The sequence below is a fragment of the Engraulis encrasicolus genome, chromosome 23 (assembly GCF_034702125.1).
Source record: "Engraulis encrasicolus isolate BLACKSEA-1 chromosome 23, IST_EnEncr_1.0, whole genome shotgun sequence".
Classification (NCBI taxonomy): Eukaryota; Metazoa; Chordata; class Actinopteri; order Clupeiformes; family Engraulidae; genus Engraulis; species Engraulis encrasicolus.
Window position 1 is genome coordinate 5,675,046 of NC_085879.1, and position 27,913 is coordinate 5,702,958.

The 27,913-nt window shown below is 45.6% G+C and overlaps 1 protein-coding gene across 1 annotated transcript; it reads right to left on the bottom strand.

The window, feature by feature from the left end:
• Window positions 1-9,685: 9,685 nt before the first annotated feature.
• On the bottom strand, window positions 9,686-27,561 carry LOC134439857 (golgin subfamily A member 6-like protein 4). Its single transcript, XM_063189760.1, has 7 exons — window positions 27,207-27,561; window positions 24,091-24,248; window positions 21,337-21,551; window positions 16,130-16,330; window positions 12,053-12,193; window positions 11,232-11,367; window positions 9,686-9,794 (listed from the first exon to the last, which is right to left on the bottom strand). Exons 1-7 carry the CDS (start codon window positions 27,295-27,297, stop codon window positions 9,756-9,758), a joined length of 981 nt encoding a protein of 326 aa, XP_063045830.1. The 5' UTR covers window positions 27,298-27,561; the 3' UTR covers window positions 9,686-9,755.
• Window positions 27,562-27,913: the final 352 nt, after the last annotated feature.

The window sequence follows — 27,913 nt, forward strand, 5'->3', positions numbered from 1 at the left end:
CATTCAAAACATGCTTCTGGGAAAACTATTACAGTATGGTGACTGAGAGACTCCATTTTTTTGTTCTTTAGGGACATTTTTGCTTTTTTTTCCTCCCAAAAACAGACCAAAAAAGAAATGAAAAGAAAAGAAAATGAAGAGCCACGATGCGGTGCAGGCCAGGGTTAGGCTTGCTTCGTCTCATCTCCTCTCCTCTCCTCTCCTCCTCCTCCTCCTCCTCCTCCTCCTCTCCCCCGTTGGGACTTAAGTTAAGACGAGGGCCAGCCAGATCAGAGTCACTCAACATTTCCCGATTGGTTTCCAAAATGTTTACGGCATATTGTCATAGCTAATTTTAGCCGCGCTGGAGACTAGGGTTAGCGTTCCAGCGGTGTGTGTGTCTGTATGGAGGGATGGTGGTGATGGTCAATGTCAGACTTGAGGGAAAGGCCTCCTGTTGAGCATAGGGCAGGGCTACTGTGTGATGTGCAGCCTCTTGCCTAGCTGGCACGGGGTGTGTGTGTGTGTGTGGGGGGGGTGTTAGTGTGTGATGTGCCTTGGTGTGGGGTATGAGTGTGTGAGAGAGAAGGGGAGGTGTGTGTGTGTGTCTGTGTCTGTGTCTGTGTCTGTGTGTCAGTTCTACATGCTAGGAGAGCTAGGGAAAGGCACAGGAGGGTGTGTGTGTTTAGCGGCACGTACCCCATGCACGCCATTCCACCAGTGGAAAGCTGTAACAGACATTGAAAAGTTAACTAGCAGAGTACTACACTACTATGACATGACACAGGGCCTTTAGCAATGCACTACGACTTGGCCATTGCTATCCTTGTAACAGCAAATTTAGGTAACACTTTATATTAATGTCTGCTTATAAAGACTTAGTAATCAATTAACTAATGATGAACAAAACTTTAACAAACGTTTTATTATTAGCTACATGCTGTTCATACTGTATCAAATTTCTACAAATAATATGTTCACGATTTCAGAAATCTTTGAACAGAGTATTATTAGTCATTTACAACCAGTTTGTAAATGTTTGATAGATATAAAATATTACCATAACATTTACAAACATTTACAAGTCATTTACAAACATTTGTTAATGCTTTCTTCATCATTTGTTCATTACTCACTAAATCTTGTTAATGCTTTATAAGCAGACATTACCCACATGGATAATACTGTGTCTTAAAAGCCACTGACTCACCCCCATACAATGTAATGATGACACAATTCTGGGCCTTCTCTCTCTCCCTGGGCCCTGGACAATGTGCCTTTGCTCCCCCTGGCGTGTGTGTGTGCGTGTGCGTGTGCGTGCGTGCGTGTGTGCGTGCTTGCTTGCGTACCTGCGTGTGTGCGCGCGCGCGTGCGCGTGTGTGTGTGTGTGTGCGCGTGCGTGCGTGTGTGTGTGTGTAGGCTACTGTTGATATGTGTGTGTTGGTGTCTGGCTGCATGTGTGTGTCTTTCTACATGCTATGAGCCAGGGGATTGGGGGGGCAGGCTTTATAAATACAACAAGAACCGACAAGTCAATGAACTCTGGAATAAAAACAACACCTACTGCATGAGTGGATGTAGTGTCAGTGTCCACGTGTGTCCGCATGTGTTAAACGTGTGAATGTATGTCTGTGTATGTGTGTGTATGTGTGTGTGAGAGAGAGAGGTGGGGGGAGAGGGAGAGGGAGAGGGAGAGAGAGAGAGAGAGGGAGAAAGAGTGTGTGTGTGTATCTGCAAGGAAGCCGACAGGGTGGACAATAGGGTCAGATGTTCAGGGCCCAGGGAGAAAGGGGGCCCAAAATTGGGGTTTCATTACATTGGATGAGGTTCCCTTTCAGATGACTTAGTCCTGGGCCCAGCTATAGCTGTCAGTGGGCATGTGTGTGTGCGTGTGTGCGTGTGTGTGTCCATGTCCGTGGTTTCGACTTTCATTTGCCCCCCTTTCAAGTGTGCTGCTGCCTGCTGCTCCTGCTGCTCCTGCTGCTGCTGCTCTGTCTGTCGGGTCTCATCCAGAAGGCTGGCCTGGCCTGGCCTGGATGGGTTCATTTCCTTCGTCTCCCTCCCTCATTAAGAGATAATGAGATTTGTGGCAAAGGCAGTGGCATGAGGAAAATTCAAGAAGAAGAAAAATATATAAAGTTTTGTCCCAAAAAAAAGAACCAGTTTGCACCTGAAGCATTACCATGAGCCTAAACAGTGAGCAATTCAGCCACCGTGTTTAATTCCACATTTGTTTTTCTTTTCAAAAGTTAGGTAAAAATAAGTTTTACTTTTTTGCGAGTTTTATTTCTTTGAATGAAGCCCTCTGTATGAACTGACTCCAGTGTTAGTACACCGTAAAAAGCTTGTGAGAAACCTACAATAGTGGAAGTATCTTGGATTCGACTGACACATCAGTCTACGTACGAGAGCAGCAGAGAATAGGTTTGTGCTCAGCTCCCCTATAATTGAAGACACATTTGAAAGCTTATCCGGGTGCCAAGGAGGCTCCCCCTAGGCCTGGCTCTGCTTGTACAAGAGGGCCCTCTGGTGGCCGGCATGAAAACTACACTCCATCATCACCATCATCATCATGATCATCATCATCACAGCCCTTCAGTAGTGTCTGCCAAATGAAATCAGCACAGACAACCATTACAAAGCACAACCAAAAAAGATGACCTCCATCAGCTTTTTGCTGGCGTGACGGGAGGGCTGGTGAGCCAATTCGAGTGTGAAAACCCCCAGAATTGGTCTCCACTCCTCCCCTCCCTCCTTCCTCCTGCTTTCATGTCGGGCCAGCACTCAAGCGGCTAACGGACGAAAGCCTTGATTTCCAACGACAGCGTGGAACGCTGGCTGCTGCCCGCCTAGCCATTCCTGTCCAGAGAAAGACAGAGAGAGTGAAATAAGACACGCGTGCGTGTGTGTGTGCGTGCGCGCGTGCGTGCGTGCGTGCGTGCGTGTGTGTGTGTGTGTGTGTGTGTGTGTGTGTGTGTGTGTGTGTGTGTGTGTGTGTGTGTGTGTGTGTGTGTGTGTGTGTGTGTGTGTGTGTGTGTGTGAGAGAGAGAGAGAGAGAGAGTTAGTGAGTGAGTGAGACAGAGAGAGAGAGAGAGAATGAGAGAGTGTGTGCGTGTTATGCTTGGGCGAGAGAGACGGAGCGAGGCGAGTGAGCGAGTGAGCATGATGGGGGAAGAGGTTGGATGTTGAATATGAGACTGATGATAAGAGAGGCCGTTTTGGCCTTCAGCAATGGCTGACAAGCTGCCAGTGCACTCCACTGCACTCACTCCCCTCACACCCGGTCCTGCTGGCCTGAACTGGACTGTGTGGTCCCGCCTGGTGAGCTGAACAGACACACCGAGGTAAGGGAGCCCCCATCGAACACAGAGAGAAAAAAAAGATGGGAGGAAAGAGACACCACAGAGTAAAAAGTCATGACTCAAGCAAGCCATCCGGCATAAAAGTGTTCAAGGCAGCCCCATCTCCGAAATGCTTCACAGATGTCCCAGTGGCTTCTGGAGGGAGAGAGGGAATGTGTGTATGTGTGCCGTGTGTGTGTGTGTGTGTGTGTGTGTGTGTGTGTGTGTGTGTGTGTGTGTGTGTGTGTGTGTGTGTGTGTGTGTGTGTGTGTGTGTGTGTGTGTGTGTGTGTGTGTGTGTGTGTGTATCTGTGTGTGTGTGTGGCGCAGGGGAGTGAGGAGGTTTGGATGATGGAGTAGGGGGATGGCTGTAACTTTGGTGAATTGTCTTAAGCTCTTAAGGGGGACAAGCGTCAGGAGAGAAATATGACTTTGGTTCTGGGCCTTATGGTTCCTCTCAGTTCCTCATGGGGGGACTTACTGTGCTGCATGACTGAGAGTAGTCATACAGTGTAGCATTCCCAGTGTCACAAAGTTCTCATAAAATTATGAATTAAACATGGTACATAACAAATCCCCCATCCGTCCTCCATCCTCCATCCCAACCGTGTACATATGCGCAGGGCCGGATTAACGCACAGGGTAGATATGGCTGCAGCCTAGGGGCCCCCACCTTCCAGGGGGCCCCTGATTGGTCAATTGTCAAAGATTTGCAGAATTGTGACGAGATGCCATATTGAGTACGGTTTTGAATCTCGTGAATACCCCTCTCCACAACTGGCATCCTTAATTCCTAGTTTGTAAGTATGGCACTGTCTGTCATTTCGTTGTGAAATTTGCTGTCCAGGGGGGCCCACATCAACATGTAGCCTAGGGGCCCCAGGCTATCTTAATCCGGCCCTGCATATGCGTGTGTGTGTGTGTGTGTGTGTGTGTGTGTGTGTGTGTGTGTGTGTGTGTGTGTGTGTGTGTGTGTGTGTGTGTGTGTGTGTGTGTGTGTGTGTGTGTGTGTGTGTGATGCTCGCGAGGCCATTGCCCCATCTGTGAGGCAGACTTTCTGCTTTTACTATCCTGATGGGAGGCCTTGTGTGATGATGGAGGCAGGGGAGAGGGAGGAGTGGAGGGGAGTTGGAGGGGGATGGAGCTGTGTGTTTTTCCCCCCACAGCTGATTGTGTAGTGACCCCCAAAAACTGCACCTGTACCTAATCCCCTCACTACTACTTCACCACCACCACCGCAGATCCCCCTGCTCTGGCCCCTGCATGGACCCATGGCTGTAGTCTGTTACCCTGGCAGGCCCTCACACACACTCTGGCTCTCACCCCTTTCCCTCTTTAAAAACTAAACACATGTGCGCACGCCACACACACACACACACACACACACACACACACACACACACACACACACACACACACACACACACACACACACATATGCACACACACACACACACACACACACACACACACACACACACACACACACACAACCAGGACCTCCAGCATCACAGACACACACACACACACGCATATATGCACACACGCAATTACGCATACGCATACTACCAGGATCTCCGCGCACACACACGCAAACGCACACACACACTACCAGGACCCCTGCACACACACACACACAGACACACACGCACACTACCAGGACCTCCAGCACCACACACACACGCATGTACACACACACACACACACACACACACACACACACACACGCACACACGCACACACGCACACACGCACACACACAACCACTTCTGCTGCGGCGGAGCGGCGTGTGAGGCTGCTCTGCCGTTAAGTGTCTGCTGTGGTTGACGGTGGAGGGGGTCAGTGCCTGCGTGTCAACATTTGGTCTGCCCATCAGGCCTCCACTTCTGCTGCTTACACTGGCCAGAGGAGATGGAGAGGGGAGGAGATGAGAGAAGAGGAGATGGATAGGGGAGGAGATGAGGGCCTCTCTCACTCTCTCTGTGCTGTTGTGTTGTGGGGCCTCGGTTGCATGGCATGTGTGACTCAACAACAAACGTACCCACAATGCAACGTAGCCTACAACACGTACCCACAACAGAAACAGTTACTCAGGAAAACACACGCACACACGCATGCACACGTACGCACACACACTCACAGACACATGCACGCACGTACACACAAACTAAGAAAGTAGTATACACTTACAGAACAACAGAAACAGTTAGTCAGACAAACACAGACTCTCAGACAGACAGACAGGCAGACAGACAGACAGACAGACAGGCAGACACACACACAGACACACACAGCAGTATACACATAGTACTTAGTTTACATAACATGATAGAATGTTTAGTTATGCAGCCATTTTTCAGAAAATATGAATGAAATATGAATGAAATAACACAAAACTGTGTATCACCTTTTGAAATAATAACAACTGAAACTAACCAAATGAGTTTACATCCCCTGGTAATTTGAGCTGATAACATGCATACAACTTGGACACAAATGGAGATTGCAGATGACCATTGCAGATGACCATCTTCACTGGTCATTCATATTCTCCGAAAACTCACTAAGAAACCATAGATGTATAGATGTTGTATGTAAACTTAGTATGTAAATATGTTAAAGGGACACTGTGTGAGATTTTTAGTTGTTTATTTCCAGAATTCATGCTACCCATTCACTAATGTTACCTTTTTCATGAATATTTACCACCGCCATGAAATTCTAAGTATTCATTATGACTGAAAAAATTGCACTTTTCATACATGAAAAGGGGGATCTTCTCCATGGTCCGCCATTTTGAATTTCCAGAAATAGCCATTTTTAGCTGCAAAAATGACTGTACTTGGGCCATACTAGAAAATATTAGTTTATTACTTAGTAAACTATCATGACAAGGTCAAATTTGGCAATAGGCGACACAGTTTCAATGAGCAGCATAGTTGCAGTACCTTTTTTGACCATTTCCTGCACAGTGTCCCTTTAAGTATGTAAACTTATGAGCAGCACTATAAGTTCCAAAGTGACAACTTGTTTCCTTCTCCCAGTCTTACTGAGTCTTTGAATGGATGCTGCTTTCGTGTCTCCAGCCTCTTCCCAATGTTTACAGGATGTGTTTGAGTGGGCAGGTGTGATTGATGGTCGGAGGACACAGACGCACACCTTCTCCTACCAACACCTTGCGTTTGGGGATGTATACAAACAATTCAATGCAAACATTTACATCAAAGGTCCATCCCTAGACACATGCAAACACATGCAAACACATGCAAACACACACACACACACACACACACACACACACACACAACGCGCACGCGCACACACACACACACACACACACACACACACATAAACATAAACGCATGCACATGAGCACGCACATGCGCACACGTGTGCACACGCACGCACGCACGCACACACACACACACACACGTCCCTATCTCCTCTCTCCACCCCCTGGGGAATAATCTAAACATAGGTCAACAGCAGTAGAATACAGTCTATGCTTATCCACAAACACCATGGCTACTCCTCCACTCCTCTTCCTGAGATGGGAGAGGAAGGAGTCGGACCTCTGCCAAAGTAAAGCCTTGCTGTCAGATACACGGCTTGTAATGCTGCTGCTGTAAGTGGAATTTCCCTACAAACCTGCAGTAAACTTGCTGTGGAGGTACAGAATCCAGGGGAGCAGATTTCCTTCTCAGGAGCCCACACACCCACCCCACTTCTCTCACTCTCTCCTACCTCTTTCTTTCTTGCTTGCTTGCTGTCTCTGTCTCGCTCTTTATGCTCCTCTGACTCTCTATCTGTCTCCCTCTCTCTCCCTCCTTTTCCGTCTTCCACTCTCTCGTTCTCTCTCTCTGTCGTTCTCTCTGTCTCTCAGGGGGGATTTTCTCACTGGGGCTGCCTGCAGTAAATCAGTGTTGGGACTGGGGGGGGAGCCGTAAGTGTTTTGTGTGGCCCTGGTGGAGCCCCGGTGCCCCTGAGTCCCCATAAAACCCCTATTTACACCAATTAACCACAGCCAGCCACCTCAGCTATTTATACCCAACACACGCCCCACCTCTGGACCTGCAGGTGAGCCGCTCCACTCCCCAGTCAATGGGTGCCACATAGCTGCCATCAGGGATGCTGACAGGGGGGGACAAAGGGGCCAGTTGTGCCGGGCCCTGGTGTGTGTGTGTGTGTGTGTGTGTGTGTGTGTGTGTGTGTGTGTGTGTGTGTGTGTGTGTGTGTGTGTGTGTGTGTGTGTGTGTGTGTGTGTGTGTGTGTGTGTGTGTGTGTTGTGAATTGGGTTCTCTTTACATTGTAGTATTGGGTGGGTGGCCCTCTCACATGCCTTTGTCCCCGGCCCAGCCAAAAGCTGTCAGCGGCCCTGGCTGCCATAGTGTTAATAATGACTCTCCCACCCGTTTCCCCGGTGTAGACTGGTGCCACACCTTAAAAAACCTGAATTCTGGTGGTGCTGAATATGTGCAATGTCTTTTTTTTACAAGGCTCAGTAAATGATGAATGTAAACAGTCTGTTCCCGTAAAACCTGGTCTCGGACCCCGTAAGTAAAGCTCTTTATGTGTCAGGCTAACAGGTTTGTTTCACGCATGAGTGGATATAAGCTACTGCATGTGCTGTAGGTGTGAAGATATATCTACGGTTGTCACGCGGGTGTAACGTATATCTCTTGGCAACTGAACGTGTAGAAAGTATGTTTAAATGAGTGCAAGGGCCCAATGTAACTCTAATGTCACTGCATGTTATACTGTATAGTATTTCTATGCATGTAAAAAATAAAACTCATGTAATCCTTGTGATCCTTGTGATTCCTACATTTCTATTCACCAAACTGTTTCACAAATCCCATGTCAAGGGATGTTTGAGTTGCCAACAACCAAAATCATATTCAGTGAAATGGCTTTTGGCGCATTGTTCGCCCCAAAATGCCTACATGTACTTGATCATAACTTTTTAAAAAAGAATTCAACCTGGCTCCCAACTGAAACATGTCCTCACACAACCTCTGTTGTGCTGGGCTTTCAAGAATTGTCCTAACCATTCACCCGACACTGACCTTGTAAATATGTAACAGCGCAGCCTAAGGTTGTTGATACAATAAATTCAAATTCAGCAAAAAATGGCTTGTGGTCCCCCTAGCTGTCCACATCAGGGTTTGTGGCCAAAGCAAACTCCCGTGTTTGTACACATCGCTGGCTCTGTAAACACCAGACAAACATGGCGGCTAGAGACGGGACTGTTGTGTTGAGGACTCCAGTCATCTAGCGTGCGTAGCGTAGGCTACTTGAGGATTACATGGGACAGTACTGTGTAAATAGATTAGCTCATGAGTATGTAAATATCAACAACAACCCATTACACTCTATCATGCATGCCACCTCTGAGCATTAAACTGTCTAAATAATAACTCCATTTTCATTTGTCTTACATTTTTTCAGGGTATTCAAGGTAGTCAGTTTTGCTCATTCGCCAAGACAGTACAATAAAACACATAATGTGCCCCAGTGCTCCTAAAATGAAAGGGTTTTTTATTATCATTTATACAAGTCTCCAGTAGCTATGTACAGATTTGTAGATTACATGACAATGTGTTGCTCCTGCATTTGGGCCAAGGCAGTATTTCCTGCGCCATGTCGTATCGTATTTTTGAAGCCCCGTTATCCAGTGTGAGGGAGTCTGCATTTCAACTTTAGAAGTCCCGCAATCTTGGAAGGAGTCTCAAGGCGGCCTTAGCGTTGCTTATAATCCTTATTAGACAGTCAACACGTGACAATAGCCAACAGATGAATATGGAGGGAGACGCTGCGGGGAGCGTGCTATCAGGATAGGGACCACGGGCGAGGGACGCCAGCCCAGAACAACCCCCTCAAAGGCACTGTTGCTCATCTTACACACAGTGAGTCATGACAGAGAGAGAGAGAGAGAGAGAGAGAGAGAGAGAGAGAGAGTTGAGTTGAGTTGGAGAGAGAGAGAGAGAGTTGGAGGGAGAGTTGGAGGGAGAGAGAGAGAGATGGAGGGAGAGAGAGAGAGATGGAGAGAGAGCGCGAGAGAGTGATAGAGAGAGAGAATGATACAGGGAGAGAGAAAGCGAGAGAGAAAGAGGGAGGGAGAAACAAAGAATAGAAACAGAGAAAGTGTGGCAAAAAAACAGAGAGAGAGTGAAAGATGGACAGAGAGGGAAAGACGCAGAGAAACAAAGATAGAGGGAGAGAGAGATGGAGGGAGCAGAGGGACCAGTCTTTTCCACTACACCGGGAAGCCAGCCATCCACAGCAGCCTCGGCAGTAGGAGTGCCTCCAAGACCAAAAAGAGCAAAACTTTTTTGGAGGGAAGGACGGAGGGAAGGAGGCGTGGGTGGGTGGGGATGGTTGAAGGAGTCAAAAAGAGAGAGAAGCTGAACGTGGGCCTTTCTCTTCCACGGGGTCCTCACGGGGGTTTCTGGTATCCGTCGACAGCATCTTCCCCCTGAGAAACCCAGAATAAAAACTGTAGGTGCAACAGGCCAAAAGCAATGAACATAAACCATACAAAGCACTCACAATTTACTGTGAGAAAGAAAAAAAGGGAAAAAAGCAAGGGGCTGTATGTATGGAAACTTCTACAGCTGCAGCCCTCTTCCAAGTTTATGTATGTTTATGCACAGTAGATATATGGGAAATGTGGGTACTGCGCACAATGTTGTTTTATAATCTTCCTTTAATTTAAGAGGCATACGTCCTGTGTGCTGCGCTGTGCTGTGTGCCTTGTGAGTGTTGTCCACGACGTTGGTGCTGGGGCCAGCCTTTTTTTTGAAATAGAGGGATACACTATATTCTCAGACATGCTCTCATCGTTTTCCAAAGCAGAAGGCTGCGACTGCGAGAGAGTGCGGCGCAGGGGTTGGGGCAGTCCGTCGCTCACATCTGTGGCGCGTTAGAAAAGTAACCATCCAAAGATATGCACTGCGGGGCAAATTGCGTGCAACAGAACACAGACTACTGGCTTGTGGGGGGGTGTTGTGGAGAAGAATGGGGTAGGGGGGGTGGGTTCGGAACATGCTGATGTCATTAGTGATCATCGTATTATTATACTGTCCTTTGAGAGACGTAGACAAACATCGGGCTACATGGGAGGTATGCATAGTAAAATACTGCGTGTGTACATACGTCCACGCTGTGTGCATATACCATTGCATCATGTGTACACTGAAGTAGCTGGCTCTCGCAGGGGCCAGCAATCAAACATTACAAAGGGTTTATCAGTATGGCGGAACATCTGCCAGGCCAATGACTATATAGATATATTTTGATTAACTTATAGAGCGTTTCATGTACGGGAACTGCGCCAATTGCTACTAGAGCCTTTGTTGTTGACATTGATCCACAGCGCCATTCAGAGGCCTATTTATGGCTAAGTGTTTCTGCTATATAGCTTTGTTTGGTTGGGATAATGTGATGAATATGTTATAGCTTTGTTTTTAATAATGGTAGTGTATTGCAAACTGTGATATGAGCATCATGTAGTGCAGTCATCTGTTTTGGTTCAATGACAGTCAGTCAATCTGCTGGCGAGGTCCTATTTATGCTATGTAGTGGTCATTGGTTGGACTAGTTATGAGTGGTAGATATAATATAGTAGTAGCCCCATAATGAACGCCGTTTCAGCACCAGTGGAAAGCTGTAATAATCATTGAAAAGACTGAACCTACCGTAGTACTACACCACTGTGATACTAGGGGCCTTTAGTAACACATCATGACTTTGTCATTGTCATTGTGGTAACAGCAAATTCATAACGGGGTCATGTCTTCATGGGTTGAAGTTGATTGGACTGGACTAATGTAACTGCCTTTTGTAACCATGAACTCTATAACAAGGGCAGGTTAGCCGTGCATGTGGGTGGTCTGCAGGCCTACGTGCTCACCTGTGCTGGAGCGAGTCTGCTGAAGAGGTCGTGGTACATGCCCCTCCACCTGTCCACCTCGGCCTGGAGGCCAGACAGCACGTCGGCGTCCCAGGGGGCCCTACCCCTACGGCACGAGGTGGGAGAGGGGAAGCTGCTGGTCCAGTGGAGGGGGAAGAGGAAGGGAGAGGGAAGGAGGAAAAAGGAAGGAAATCAGTATGCAATCACCAGGCACAGTACCTCGTCTTCCCCCTCAGACCATCATTACACACTGATTCTACCCCTGGCTAGATGAACCCCCACCCCCTTGATTGGTTAAATATAACCCATGTGCTTTCCAATACATACAACTTTTTTAAACATTTCCAGTTTCCAGGATGTTTGGTTTTTTTTCTTTTCTTCAACTCTCCCCCCAAAGTTGCAGCATGCTCCAAAGGCAGGAAACACAAATCAGAATACTATACCAGAGATTCTTTAAGTATAGAGATATGCCAACATAATAGGTTTCTATGGGCACCTAACATGACCAGGTTCCGGTCTGCCTAAAGGGGCGTGTCATAATGCTCCTACAATGAATAGAACAGTCCTTAGGTCTGCCTAAAGGGGGATTTATAGGCATAATAGAACCAGGAAACAATGGGCCAATTGAACTTCTCTCTCTACTCTCTCTGAATATACTCTTGGAGTGTTGTGACTATGGGTGAAAAAAAAAGTCTTTTGGCAGTTGTGAATTCCCACTCTATATCCACTGTTTTCTAACCAAACACAACTTATGAGCTTTTATGAGCCCTGTGAGCGCATCATGGATACTGAAGCAAAATGATCAAATGGACCTCGCTGACCTGTTACACCGTGGGATGTCTACATCCTCTGCGTCCTGAGTTGAAGGGTTGACGTTTTTCCGCAAATCTGTTACCTTCTTCTGCAACCTGTCGACTTGATGGACCAAGGCTTCTTTCTCCTCGGACAGGTTGTCTTTGAATCTGAAATAATGTCACACGTGCAGGTTGTAAGTCACAGTTTACTGTGGTTTTAATCACAAAGCTGTCAGGTTCTTCACAAATGACCTACTTCAGGAGATAAATTAAGATGCAAAAGCAGAATGTTCAATATGTTGAAATGGTGTAAATTAAATACAACTAGCATCATACCTCAGACTGCTGCTGAGTTTAAATGTTTGATTTGCTTTTAAAATTGCTTTGACTATGCATGTACAGGAGAAAAGTGGGTTATTTACTTTAAATGATAACCATTATTCCAATTCCAAAAAATATCCCACTTAAACTGCACATAAAAGTCTAATAAAAAAGTCTGACTATTATGGTCTGTGGATGTTGTGTGCCCCAAACATTTTAAAGGCACACATTCATCGACAAAGAGTAGACTTTTGAAGGCTTTAAAGTAGATTAAAATAGGCTAAGTAAGTTTTCTTCAGCAGTGTCTTTTGACATACTAAGTCAAGTCAAGTGTACTAAATTTTCAAAAATCTATGTAACAAGGTTAGTGCAGACGTTTTAAATTGCATTTGACTAGTCTCCAATGTGCAGTTAAACTAAACATATAAATAAGACTTTGACAATAATCACGCACACGCGCGCACACACACACACACACACAGTGCATTATGTATCAATGTACACACCTTTTAAAGTCACACACCCATATATGCACTGCTGCTGGAATGAGTGACTTTAAAAAGGTGTGTGTGCAACATACTGTAATTAAACAATCAGTTTAAATGACATATCAGAGGTTAATCACTGTGTCTTATGAAGGCCTCTGTGGATGCTGTGAGCTCCACATCTCTTAAAGCCACACATCCCGCTGCTCTGCTGCTCGCATAGCTACTCATATGAGTACAAGTCAAATATTCCACTTTGAACTACAAAGACGCTTTTAACAGTAGAACTATTGATGTACTGTGGTGCATTGTGGTGATGTGGGAGCAGTATAATGTGGGAGCCAGGTTCGAATCTAGCCTGGGTCAATTTCCCAACCCTACGCCATCTGTCTTTCCAACTTGTTTCTTTTCTTCACTGTCCAATCTAATAAAGGCACGCAAAACACATGAGAAATATTGACATATATTGACAATCTGACTATTATGGTCTGTGGAAGCTGTTCCCTCTAGTCTCACACTCATGCCTTTTAAAGCAACACATCCAGATGCACTGCTTCTCAATCCATTACATTTCTTACATTACATTACACAGAGCTGGCGCTTTTATCCAAAGTGAGTGACTTACAATTATTTAGATACAGGGTATTGGTTACAGTCCCTGGAGCAATGTAGGGCTAGTTGCCTTGCTCAAGGGCACTTCAGCCATGGATGAAATGATGTAGGCAGAGGTCAGGTGGGATTCGAACTTACAACCCCCAGATTGAAAGACCATCTCCCTAACCACTAGGGCCACGGTTGTCCCAGCGGACAGTTGGACTAAAGTAGCATACCGGTATGGATGTTGCACCCACATTTTGAAGCCACACATCCAGCAGCACTGCTGCTAAACAGGCAGGGCTCTAAATTAACACCAGCCAACTGGCCAAATGCTGGTGAAATTTCAGTTTGGCTGGAAGAAAACACCAACGTACTAGCCACTTAGTGAGCCATTAGTAAGTGTGTGTTTGGATAGTAAGATTTGCTATTTTGGCTGGTAATGATAAAAGTTACTTTTAGAGCCCTGTCGACAGGACTAAAGTAGCATATACGGAGGTAGATGGATGTTCCACGCCCACCTTTAACATTTCAAGCCAGACATCCAGGTGCTCAACAGGACTATAGTGTCTGCGTTCGTGATGGGGCGTTGCTGCTTTTCGCTGTGCAGTGCGCATACACACTGCACTGATTCTTGAGAAAGTGGCTAAAACAAGTTGTAATGTTGACAGAAAAAACAAAGTGAATTACAAAATGATATGGTATATCCTCGTAGACTAAGGTCTTGGCTTTTCAGAAATGCACAAGGCCAATCTCCCCATTATGTATTTTTTTCAGAAATCAGGCTTTTCTCCGATCATGCCTTGTTTTTTGTCAACACTGTCAGACACAATTAAAAGTTATTAAAATTGTATTGATTTGGTTGCATATGTATCTGGAGTTTTTAAGTGATTATGTGTATTTTTTGGTTCACACATATGCCTTTAAATGTTGAAAATTCACTTTTGTTCTATTTTAATACTGTTTCATGTGTTCTAATTTTAAAATATATAACGTCATACGATGCTTACTTAACGCCTAAATACAACAAACAATTTTTTGTAATTTCACAAATATTCGTGTAGGCTTAAATTGGCTATTACTTTGATATTTCAACAACTCCTAAGGAAAATGTTGTAAGCACATTCCTTTAAAATGTCCAAAACTCCTTCTTGTGGTGACTTAAGAACTGACGGTGGTGACAGTAATCTGAGAGTGGTGAAAGTGGCCTAATTAGTACCTGCATTTAGCAAAATAAATAGCCCTCTCAAGTCAATGGCATCTTGCATAAACACTTTATTTTTGTGTGTGCACAGTATGAGCATGTGTTTTTACTTCATGAGTTAGATTACTAGGAAGTAAGCCACTGGTTGTTGAAAAATGTGGTAAAAAAACAGCTTTTAAGGTTGTTCAAATCCAAAATAAAGAGGTGTATTATCATAGATGTAGGTCTTGGCTGTGCAGGGAATGCATTGGCCAAGCTCCCCATGTTTAACATTTTTCATAAAATGGGCTCTTTCTTGTTTTGTCAACAGCGGCAGACAGAATTAGAAGTAAAACACATGTTTACTGTATTAAAGTGAATTACTTTAACAATTCAACAATTCAACTGTAGATACTTATTGTATGCATATTCTTAAAACATGTCAAAAACACGTAAAACATGTGTTTTTTGGTGAACTCCATCAGATGTCACCACGTCAGGTTTTCTGACAAAAAAACCCTCCAAAATGCACCTCAGTGGTGGCTAGAGTATCATTTTGGATCACAATTATTACTAACATGCCTAGTAATGTTTCATTAACCAGCACAATTTAGTAAAATATGGAACAACATGATGAGCAGAACAAAATCTGACGGTGGTGACATCTGACGGTGTGAGATAAAAAAACACTCTTTTAAATATTATGCATTGTTTGTTCACATTAGCCATTTCATTTTAGCTCTGTTTCTTGGGTGCTTCATACATTTTCTGAAAAAAATTATATTTATTAACATTAATGTAATACAATACTATTAAAACCCCCGACGGTGTTGTCAGTTTATGGTTGGGACAGTACCAGTGTCCAAACAAATTAACAAATTGAGGACAAAATAGTAAACTTACAGGAGCTTCAGTGATGGTGAAGTATGCAGTAGAGCTAAAGGTTTGAAAAGGGGTCCTCAGTAATGAAAATTACCTTGTGCATACTTGATTTTATTGTCTTTTAGAAAAAATCTGACGGTGGTGACCAATATGCTGGACACATTTTGAGCAATTAGTAAATAATAGTAAATATTGTTTTACATCCACTATGTGCACATCTGTAGAACCACTTTAATATGGTCTTCCACATCATTGTGATATTGATCAATTCTGTTAGTGATTTTTGTATTTTAAGTCAATTGAAATGATGATGCCAGTCCTTGGGACAGGCGTTTTTACAGGGTGTGGACAGGTTTATAGCCATGAAAAGTAATAAAATTACACTTAAATATTCAAACAACTGTGTATTCGTGTGACAGACCCCTTGGCCATTACCTGGGTTCATTTTGTTTGTGAAAATTTAGTTGATTTTCAACAGAATTAATATTTTACTGCAGGGACATGTTTTTGCCAAACTTTCAAGAATCAGTGACTGCCATTTCAATGCACTCTGGTTAGAATCTAAGTGCAAGGCAGCAATGTGCAATCATGAACGCGGCCAGTAGGGTATATAAAGGTAGATGGATGTTGCACTCTCACCTCTTAAAGCCACACATCCAGACGCGCTGCTGCTCGCACAGCCACTCAAACTGCTCGGCCGTCTCGCGCAGCTTCTTCAGGCTTCCTTCATTTTCCCGCCGCAGTTCCTCCACTGTCCTCTGGTGGGCGCTGTGCGTCTCCTCCAGCTCCTGCGTCACGGCCGCGTGCTCCGCCTGCAGCTCCTCCAGCTCCCGCGTCCTGCTGTCAGTCAAACACCAACACCAGTCAAGTCTCGTCACGCACGGTCCAAAAGTTGAAAACGGGTGCAGGATCAAAAAATGAGCTGAGGTGGGAATATATAAAGGTTATCCCCACCACACAATGAAAACAACATGAAATGAAAACAAAATGATTTTTATGTTGATTTATTCTGTGCTTGGATCCCCTTATTAGTTTCTTACATCAACCAAGGTGAAGCAACATGCCGGGTGAAGCCAGGTGTGCCAAGTGTGTATGTGTGTGATTTTAGGGAAATCGTTCAATCAAGAACGAAGAAGCTGCAGTGAAATTGGCAGCATTTATTCAAGACTGAAAGAGTAACATTTAACATCCATAGTGGTGTTCCCACACTCTAAGTGTTGAAATAACAAGGCAACATTTACTGTGGAGGCCAAGTCAGGCTATGTGTGTGTGTGTGTGTGTGTGTGTGTATGTGTGTGTGTTTGCTACTCCAACTTGTCCGTCTGTCAATCAAGCACATTCTGCAGTGTTGATTCAATATTTCTAGAGAGTATACTTTAAGTTTAATTTACGGTGTTGACCTTAGTCTCCAAGTGTAACTAGAGAGTAGAATTTAAGATGGTTTTGGCCTTAGTCCCAAAGTGTTGAAATCACACAGCAAAATGTAATTGTGCAGGACAGCGTATATGTGTTTGAGCTCCTCCAACTCGTGCATTGTGCTGTCAATCAAAGCCAAAGCCAAATGCCAGGGCAGGCAGGGTCAGGTTATATGTGTGTCTTTAAGAAAAATTGCTCCAGCATGCTCAAGTAGCACTGGGGCCGCTGGGGAGGGGAACGTTAGGATGATTCTTAGGGCCCAGCACGGACCGGGCCGTCCTTTGAGGTCTATTAATAATATACTTTAATACTATTGCCTTGCTAAAATCTCTATTTCCTCATGGAGCCCAAGACTTGGAGGCTGTGCCGCTGTCAGGACAAGCCCGGGCTATGTGTGTTTTTAAGGGAAATTGTTCCAGCATGGTAAAATAGGCCGCTAACACAACATAATGGGGCTGGTCTGGGCTGGTCTGCTGTGCTGTGCTGTGCTGCTCTCTGCATGCACACCGCGGCACGACTAGATGTTTTTGGGCCCTAGGAAAGAACATAATATCAAGCCCCATTGGTCATTAAAGGTCTGTGGGAGCCCCCGTGTCAGCGTGGTACCCTTGGAATCGTCCTTGCTTCTCCCCTTCGCAGCGCCTCAGAATGTCTCTCTTCTCTTCTCTTCTCTTTCTCTCTCTCTCTCTCTCTCACACACACACACACACACACACACACACACACACACACACACACACACACACACACACACACACACACACACACACACACACACACACACACACACACACACACACACACACACATACACACATTCACAGTCTCTCTCACACACAAATTATTTCTCTGTCACAGACACAGACACAGACACAGACACAGACACACACACACACACACACACACACACACACACACACACACACACACACACACACACACACACACACATTCAGGAACAGCATGAGCGACCTCAGTGTTCACTCTCTAGTGCACTGGAAAGCTTCCCTGCAGAGCTACAAGGCTGCTTACAAAGAGTTAATGCCAGAGCTGTGCACAATTAAACAGTAAATTACATTCCACTGAGGTCGATTTTTCACTGCATGGGCCTACTTCTGTTTTTTTTTCTTCTCTTTTCTCGCTCAGCCCCCGCAGATGGTGTAAAACATGGACAGTGAGGTAGAGCTAATGTTACCCAGGAATAAGAGGTCGGTGTGATTCATCAGTAAATTATACCGTACAGCCAGGGGCAGATCTAGCCATTTTGGGGCCACAGGAATAATATTAACATGGGGCCCTCAAAAGTCGTTATATATATATATAGATTTCAATTTCAGTCCTTTGTCTTTACATCTGTGACAAACTAAGGTCCAGCCAATTTTTTGTCTATGTTTGTTTACCGCTATTGGTGTGATAGTTGGGGCCCCTATGGAGCACAGATTTGATCTGGGCCCTGGGCAATGGCCTAGGTTTGCCTCTGAGTACAGTCTAGCACAGCACAGGACACACTAATGTTACCCAGGCATAAGAGGTGTGATTCATCAGTAAATTATACTGTAGAGTCTAGCACAGCACAGCACAGCACAGCACAGGGCATGCAGCAGCAGCAGCACTATAAGCCCCAACCTAAACTTCAGCTTCAGGAATGTGCTGCTCTGCTTGCCTCCCAGGGGGTTATGGGAGACGGGAATATAGGGATATAGTGTGTGTGTGTGTGTGTGTGTGTGTGTGTGTGTGTGTGTGTGTGTGTGTGTGTGTGTGTGTGTGTGTGTGTGTGTGTGTGTGTGTGTGTGTGTTTGTGTGTGTGTGTGTGTGTGTGTGTGTGTCTGTGTGTGTCTGTGTGTGTGTGTGTGTGTGTGTGCGCGTTTGTGTTTGTGTGTGTGTGTGTGTGTGTGCGTGCGTGCGTGCGTGCGCACGCATGCTTGTGTGTGTGCACATATTAGATGTATGTATATACGTGCATGCGTGTGTGTGTATATCTGCATGCATGTGCGTGTGTGTGTGTGTGTGTATTGAATCTGCGTGTGTGTGTGTGTGTGTGTGTGTGTGTGTGTGTGTGTGTGTGTGTGTGTGTGTGTGTGTGTGTGTGTGCATGTGTGCACATCCATGTGTGCTAGCGGATTAGGGTAGCAGAGAGGGTCAGTGGACTTCTGTCTGGCTCCTTCTTTATCAGCCTGGTGGCAGCGCAGGCCTGCAGCAGCACCCCAAGTCAGTTCAGGGGGCTTGATAACGCTTCCTGAGCCACTTCCAAGTTTCCGTAAGTTAGCCCGCGCTTTTACAGTCAGCAAATTACTAGCGCAGCGGGCAGCCGCCCCGGAGTGTGTGCTGTGCGGACGTGTGCGGCTGACTCTGACTTTCAAATCCAGCCCTGGGCGTTTTTAATTCAACGCCTCAGCAATACGGTATGTCCGCGATCGCTCAAAAAAAGGAATTGTGTTAAAACACCAGGCCGACGAGGTAGGAAGGACAAGGGGAAAAAAACAATATTTACAAGAGATCAGGGACGCTGACAGGGGGGGGCATAGGGGTCAGTTGTCCCGGGGCCAGGGAGAGAGGGGGTCCAGAAATGGGATCTCATTCCATTGTATGTATTGGGTGGGAGGGCCCATTCTGATGACTTTGTCCTGGGCTTGGCCAAAGCTGTCTGCGGCCCTGCAAGAGATGCTTATCCATTTTCTATGGGCTGTATCTTCTGCGAGGAGCGTTTTTCTCTGTTTTTCCAGGCAGCGCGTTTTCAGAAAACCATTTTGTTCGGCCAGATACGTTTACAGCTGTATCGGCGAGTGATCGCACGCCCAACAGGGGACCGAGAGCGCTCCAGACAACAGCTAGCTTTCAACAGCTCCATTCGGTTCCCCACCTCCTCCCCCTTACCATCTGATCTCTCTACTTGGCCTTATGTGCATACTTGAAGTAATACTTTCCCCCTTCTCTCTACAGATATCTCGAGATATGAAAAATACATTCTTCTCTAGGACTGTGTTCATAAGATACAAACCATACAAGCCAAGGCAAGGTCAATCCATGGCTTTAGCATCTCATTAACTCTAAGTATACAATGTGTGTAATGTCAACATCCCTGATTGCACAAGGGACATGTTAGATTTTCAAAAAGCTAGACACAGCATCTAAGTGCCTCAAAATAAAAAGAAAAAAGACTCCATCGAGTCTTCATTATAGAGGGAAAAGTCGGGTTGTCGCTTGATGCGCTCTCACTTAAGCCATTTTGAATGCCAGTGCTGCTTAACACCTAATTAAAGGATTCAGCCTTCACGCACATCCGTCATGTAAAAAGCATCCTCAGGCACTTTTGTGGTTTCACGTCGGCATTCCAGTCAGAACAGACAGCATCTATAATGATTCCAATTTCAATGTTTTTTAAGAGGACTATCATTCAAAAACTATCCAGACCTCACTGTAGCGCCAGAATATTCCGAGCCAGAATTGTTAGGCTCAGATCACCCATAAACACAACAGGAGGACACACGTCCATGTGCAGAGCATTTGGCAGACTTGCTCCCTTCACAACCGGCATCAGGCTTAAAAGTTAACAGTCGCTGGCAAGACAATACAGAAATCCAAAGTCTCTCTTGCTCGCTCTCTCACACATGCTCTCTCTCTCTCTCTCTCTCTCTCTCTCTCTCTCTTGCTCTTTCTCGTTCTCTGTCTCTCTTTTTGTGTACAGTGTATAACTACAAGAATGCAAGTGTTTGCGTTTATATGTGCATTATGTGTATTTAGAGAGAAGACCATCTGTGTGGGCATGAAATTACAATTTTAAACTGTAGTTAAATCCTGAACGATAATACATTCACAGTTTCAGTTCAAGATAAATATTTGTAAGAATTGCTACAGGGCATTGAAGTTCATATTCAGTTCCCAGCACTAACATTAAAAAAGTCATATAACAATAAAAAAACAGCAAAATAGCATCCAATAGCTGCAGCTGTACTGTGAACTGAGTGATGAAATATTAACATTAATAACTCATAATAACACTTCTAATTTACAATATTCCATATTTCATACATCAGATGTTTAATGCGCAATACATCATAATATTCCATAATGTCACACAACACATGTATGACGTGCATAGTTTGAGTGTCATCAGTGCAGCTGTGTGGCATAATTCATAATGGGCTATATTATATAGAATATTGGTCTTGTGATCGGGGTGATTATACAGAATATTGGTCTTGTGACAGGGATAGTTATATAAAATATTGGTTTTGTGTTAGGGATGATGTTAACGGATATCGTCCCAAGTGTATGTGTGTCCCAGGTGCCTTTGGCGAAACCACACCCAGGACGATATCCATTAACATCATCCCTCCCACATTGCTCTAACATCATACAGTAATATTCCATAATGCCACACAGCATTTCAGCACTTCCGTGACGTGCGTCTCTGTCTGGTCTGGTGTTACCTGTGCAGCTGTGTCTTGAGGCTGCTGAGCTGGGCGTGTGTGCGTCGGGCGTGCTCCCTCTGCTCCTCCAGCAGGCCCTCCAGCCGGGCCTCAGAGGCCAGCAGCAGCTGCAGCTCGCTGCCCACCTGCTCCAGCTGCATCCCCAGCAGGGCCGCCTCCTTGCAGCTCTCCTCCGCCATGCAGCGCACACGCTGCTTCAGGATCTCCACCAGCTCCTGTGGGGGAAGTCGGGTGTTAAAAAGTGTAACATTTAACACTGGATTGGTTCTACTCTGTAAGTGTTGAATTACTGTAACACTGAAAGTTGTACTGCGTAACACCCATGCAATATGTGTGCCGCATGCAGTGCTTCAGGACCTCTGCCAGCTCCGGTGGAGGAGTATACAGGAAGTTTGTGTTTAAAAGTGTTAATTCAACACTTACAGAGTCAAACACTACTGACATTGTCCAGACCAGGCCAAATTCAAAGGTCCTCCAGACCCTCATGTGAGATCACGAAGCTGAGCAGTTCTGGCGAGAGTCAGGCTCTCCTATTCCTACGAGTTGAATGAACACAATCGAATTTACGTGGTAGAGCGCATGCGGTGCCTCAGAATCTCTACCAGCTGCAGTGGAGAAGTACACAGCAAGAACACTTAGACATAGCCATAGCCAACTAATGGTTGAACAAGTAAAAGTAAAAACCTGCCACGTTTTCCATTCAAACAGATTAGAATCAGCTGATCGTCAAGACAGGGAGACCAGCCACTCAGTGAAGTCACCGGTGTTGGAGGGAAAACGTGGCAAGGCTTTTACTTTCTGATCTACTTTTATTCACTTTTTGACAGTTCTGCACTGATGGGAGTCGAATTGGACACCCTTCTTGTTGGTTCTACTCAGCAAGTGTTACATGAACACTGAAGTGCACTGAGAAGCAGCAGAGCACATGCAGCGAAACACAGAGCAGCAGCGCAGCACAGTGGGTGATCGCGGGTTAGCCAGAATCAGCCAGGGGTGAGTGCAGCTCTTTTCTCTGTTTCTTGCCTTGGTGGACTCCAAGACACATTACTTTTTATGTTAGGTTGTTTTTCTTCTTTTTAAAATGGAAAAGAAAAAAAAACAGAAATGGATGCACAGTTGTGGTTGTGGCAAGCCAAAAATGTGACTCCAAACGCCAAAAGTGTACATCTGCGTTGAGTTGTCAGAGCATGTTGGAAAAGTGCATCTGACACTCCTGACAGCCAGAGTAATGGGCCTCATGCAGCCTCATTCTCTTAAATGTCTCGTACATTTTCTCCTTTAATTTTCCTCCGAGAAGGGAAAAATAAGCAGAGCACAACCCAGAAGTACAAAACCTTCTAAATCATCCAAATCTGCTTTTCAGCTTTTTTAAATGCCCAATGAGGAATCCTACTGTGCCCACACATTGAATACACATACCGGTAGCCAACTTCTTATTATCCATATAGGGGGCATGAGAGAAACATTAAGTATGTCTGCAAATAGTCTTGCACATTGTTAAAACATCACAATATACAAGTCATTCGGGAGATATATGTGCAAGGTTTTTTAAAGATTTTTTAAATTGGATCAGGGGACCAACAGTATTTTATGAGTCCAATAAACCAATTATTATAATTATTATAAAATTACAGGACATTCGTGCTTTTCAAGTTTCCAAAAATTATGGTCCATGTTTCCCTTTCCCCTGCCCAGACAATTTGTTGACAAGGAAAATGAAACAATCTTCTCTATTATCTTGGTAAGCCTCCTAATCCAACATTTTGTTTCACCTAAGAGAACAACAAAAACAAGAGCACACTGGCAGGTCCAAGAAATCAATGCTCGCTCGCAAACTGAGATCAAATGGCAGATAGAGACCAAAAATAAGAGATCTGTTCATATGTCGCTTCCTGCTGCATGAGAGCTAATGTCTGGTAAATACATTCAAAGGCAAACGGCCCAGGAAAACAATCTGCTCTATAACCATTTTCCAGAACTGCTACACAGCATTACCTTCAAAACAATATGCTAATATTGCAGATTACTGATAAACGTGCAATCAAAACTATTGCCTTACAGTAAATTTCCAAGAATACAATATCTTTTGAGTTTGTGTTTCTGTTTGCTATAATATAAAACAATATCTGCTCCATGCGCAAATGGATGACTTGCAGGCATATTCATAAATGTATTCATGTAGCTTTAGAACTTGCCAGAAAACACTTGTGTATTATGTTAATGAAGCGTACTGATTTATTCTAGAACAGACAATGGGCACCTGTGTGACCCTCTGATGAAGATGACTGTTTAACCTTTGAAGCATGTCAAGTAAAAAACATTTTCAAGTAAAGAAACTTTTTTAGAGTAGAGTAGAACAATACCAGACGAACACACCGGCGGCAACAAGATTAAGCGTCAAAGAAGCAATACGAGCAATCATAGAAACGACAGAGTAGGTCCGGTAAAAGCAGAATGCAAGCATTCTGACAATTCAACTGGCTGTGACGGCTGACGCCTAACCGCATCATAGCTCATTTGCATAATGTTAGCTGAAGTTCAACTATAAACGTTCAAGTCGCTCAAATCGCCTTTGTCGCCAGTGACTCAATACAAAGTCAATTGCTTCAGTTGCTCAAGCCGCGTTCGGTGTATTCGTGGCATTACACATGAAATGCTGAACGTTGGGGGCTGGAAAAGACGACCTCACAGGCCATAAACTGCCTTCGAGAGTTCCCCACCCCTGTACTGGCCCATGAGAAAGCTAGTACGTACCTGCTCCTGGTTGAGCTGGTTGATCAGCTGGTCGTGTGTGACCCTGAGCTCCAGGATGGCCTGCTCCTTCTGCCTCAGCTGCAGGCCCAGGCCCTCGTTCTCCACCTGCAGCGCCCGCTCACCCTCCCTGGCCACCATGCACTCACGCTCCAGCACTGCTGCACCACATAGTAGACACCCACAGACACAGACCCATAGACACACACAGACGTACATCAACACACACACACATCAATAAACAGTAAACACACAAACCCACTATGACCACCATCATTTTGTCCATCTCATGTATTGGCTGCAGTGACCACTCACGCTCCAGCACTGCTGCACGACATAGTAGACAACACACACACATCAACATACACACACACACACACACACATGCACACACACACGCACACACACACACACAGTCACACACACACACACACGCACACACACACACACACACACACACACACACACACACACACACACACACACAGACACACATGCACACACACACACACACGCACGCACACACACACACAGACACGCGCACACGCACACGCGCACGGGCACACACGCACACGCACACAGCAAACCAGTATGACCACCATCATTTTGTCCATTTCATTTTTTTTGGCTGCAGTGTCCACTCACACTCCCTGGCCACCATGCACTAATGCTCCAGCACTGCTGCTGACCACCATCATTTTGTCCATCTCATTTATTGGCTGCATCCTCCTAGCCACCACACACTAACACTCAAGCACTGCTACTATGAAACACACAACGCGCATATACACAAGACAAAGACACACACGCGCCCACGCACACACACACACACACTCTTTCCACCCTCATCTGCACTGTTGTATCTACCTCAGTCCCTGGTCAACACACTACCCCGCTCCAGCACTGCAGCACAACACGGTCAACCATCATCGCCATCACCTCCATCACCTCATAGATTGGCTTTACAAGTCATGGCAAAATCCTGTGTCCCTTCTTGGCCGACATAAACTCCCAATCCACACCCACACCCACACAACAGTCATCACCATCGTCATCATTTTTTCCCTCTCATACACTATATTGGCCACACAATTCTCTCTCTCTCTCTCTCTCTCTCTCTCTCTCTCTCTCTCTCTCTCTCTCTCTCTCTCTCTCTCTCTCTCTCTCTCTCTCTCGTCCACACTCTCCTTCTCCAGCACTATTGCATGACACATCCACCAAACCATCATCACATCATCCTCTCATTCATCTACGCGTCCCTGCGGCCTCCCTTGCCCACACACACAATTCACTCCCTAGCACTACTGGACAACACACACCAAACCATCATCACCATAATCTTGTTCACCCCACAGATTGGCTAATGGCTACACATCCTATTCATGCAGCATCCCTCTTGCATCACTTGCCCACACAGACTCGCTCACCAGCACTGCTAGATGACACACACCACACACACAAACCAGACTATCATCACCACCATTATCACCTTCACCTCAGATTGGGTACACCGCCCATTGCATTGTCCCCTCTCCCTCACTGGGCCACACAATCCCACTCCAGCAGTAGTCAGGGCGGCTGGCAGCATTGGCTGGGCCCAGGACAAAGTCTTCTGAAAGGGCCCACCCACTCAACACATTCAATGTACTCAGGGACGGTTCATGACTCCATGGGCCCCTGGGCCAGACAGCAAGAAAGGGCCCCCTCCAGATGTTAGAGACCCTATATTGTTGGGCATTCAGGTGTTTTCCTCCTGAAAATATGTGAAAATAGAGTTGTTAAAAGTGTGATTTTGCACAACATGAGAATGGAAATTTAGGGGATTGGGCTTCAGGGGCCTCTGGACTCTTGGGCCCCTGGGCCTGGGCCCGGTAGGCCCTTGCAGTAATCCATCCTTGAATGTACTGAGGACCAAATTCTGGGGGCCCCATCACACTAGGCACGGGACAACTGACCACTTTGCCCCCTCCTGTCGCCTTCCCTGGCACTGGTACTCACCAAACTATCATCACCATCACCATCACATCTCGCCCACCTCCTAGATTAGTCACACACAACCCCATCTGCAGTTCGCAGAGTCCCCTTCTCCTTCCCCTGGCCCACACACATAACATCATCCCCAGACAGTCCAGCACTGCTGCAGGAGACAGAGACCATCAACCACCATCACCATGCTGTGAATCTCACAGGCCAGCCACACAAACCCCACTGCACTGTCCTCTCTTCCCCCCTTCTGGCCAGCAGGCATTCCTGCTGCAGCAAGCACGGGCCGCATGACACACACACTGGGTCCAAACCAGCATCACGGTCCATCTCACAGATGCAGCCACACAAGCCACAGTGGGGGTTTTAGGCTACGGTTAGCCATTTTGGCGGCCTATTTTCATGCATTGCCGAGTGTTTAAAAATGGAATGTATATATACAGTACAAAAAAACGGACAAAGTTGAATTTGAAATGAGAGGCCATAGCTCTTAAGATACTGGATAAAACAGGTTGCAAGTCATAAAACGGAGTAATAATCTGACAGGGTTGCTTGACCCCATGTTATGTCTATAACTCTGTCAACAATATGAATTAGATCAGAGGAAAATTGTCATGTTTATGCAACCTCAATATTGCTCAGAATTACTAGTTGTATCCAAGATAGTAATACACCAGGGGTAAGTTTTGACCAATCAAAATTCATGATCTCTAACATTACAAATAGGCATCCAGTATTATTGTAATGCACCTGGCCTTGCTGTATACATGTGTGTGATGCACTGCATACATGCATACTGTACTGTGTACCAGCTGCAATATGAACTTTGGTCTTTTGGCCACATCAGTGTGTGGGAGTGCAGTGCACTCATAAAAATCATGGTTAGTGTACAAGTATAGAAGTTCCCATTCTGTGTCATTTCACATGGGGATTTGTAAAGACAACCATATGCACAGACAGAGGATCTCTCCCATTCAGTGCAAACTCTCTGTAAACACAAGGACATCTGAAGAAGAAGGGGAGGAAAAAAAACAGCACTATTTTACAACAGTCTATTATGTTTCCCTCCCGCCAAAGGAGACATCCAACGACAACACGCGCTGCAAATCTAGTCGTCTGTGGTATGGTAAACTTACCATTTTCCTGGGACAGGCGGTTACACTTGGCAGTGAGATACTGGATCTGGCTGTAGTCTTCATTCCTGTGCACTCTGAAAAACCTCCTCATTCCTCCCCTCTACTGTCCCTGTATGCCTCCTCTTTCTCTCACTCTCTCTCCGTCCTCTTCTCTCCTCTCTCCCGTCTTCTACTCTGTTCAGGCTTCGCCACCTGCTGAACGCACACTTGTCATCTCTGAAGCAGAAGGCAATGGTTCACAGTCACTGATTTACTGATCACTGCAGGGCAGGTGCTGGAACGCCCACCTACCTCATCTGACGCACAAGGGGACAAGTCTGTGCATCTTGCACCTTAATTGCTCTACTCCATTGAAAAGGTCAGTGGTCGCGGTTCGCACAATGGAGATGCCAGCAATTCGTGTCACAGCTTCTGATAACAGAAGGTCATGTTACTGGTGCAGACACACACACCGAAACACAGTCTTGCTTTCATTGTCAGCACTCGGCACAATATGCAAATCTAAATGTAGGTGCAAGCAAAACCTTTGCCCCTCAGGGTGAGGAGTGTTGCAGGCAAGTTGAAGCTGGTGGCTCAAGCTATGAGGCAGGCACACCTTACAGGCCTAAGGCTATGACTTTTTTACACACGTCGCAAGCCCATTAGTGGTTTCTGATTAAGAATATGCCAATCAGAGTCTGCATTTATTTAATGGTAGGTATTCAATG

Excerpts from the sequence above, each read along its gene's own strand:
- LOC134439857 (XM_063189760.1), bottom strand. The coding sequence starts at position 27,297 with ATGAGGAGGTTTTTCAGAGTGCACAGGAATGAAGACTACAGCCAGATC. Across the intron at positions 16,331-21,336 it reads CTCAAGACACAGCTGCACAG|CAGGACGCGGGAGCTGGAGG; the intron begins GTAACACCAGAC and ends TTTGACTGACAG. Across the intron at positions 11,368-12,052 it reads GACATCCCACGGTGTAACAG|CAGCTTCCCCTCTCCCACCT; the intron begins GTCAGCGAGGTC and ends CCACTGGACCAG.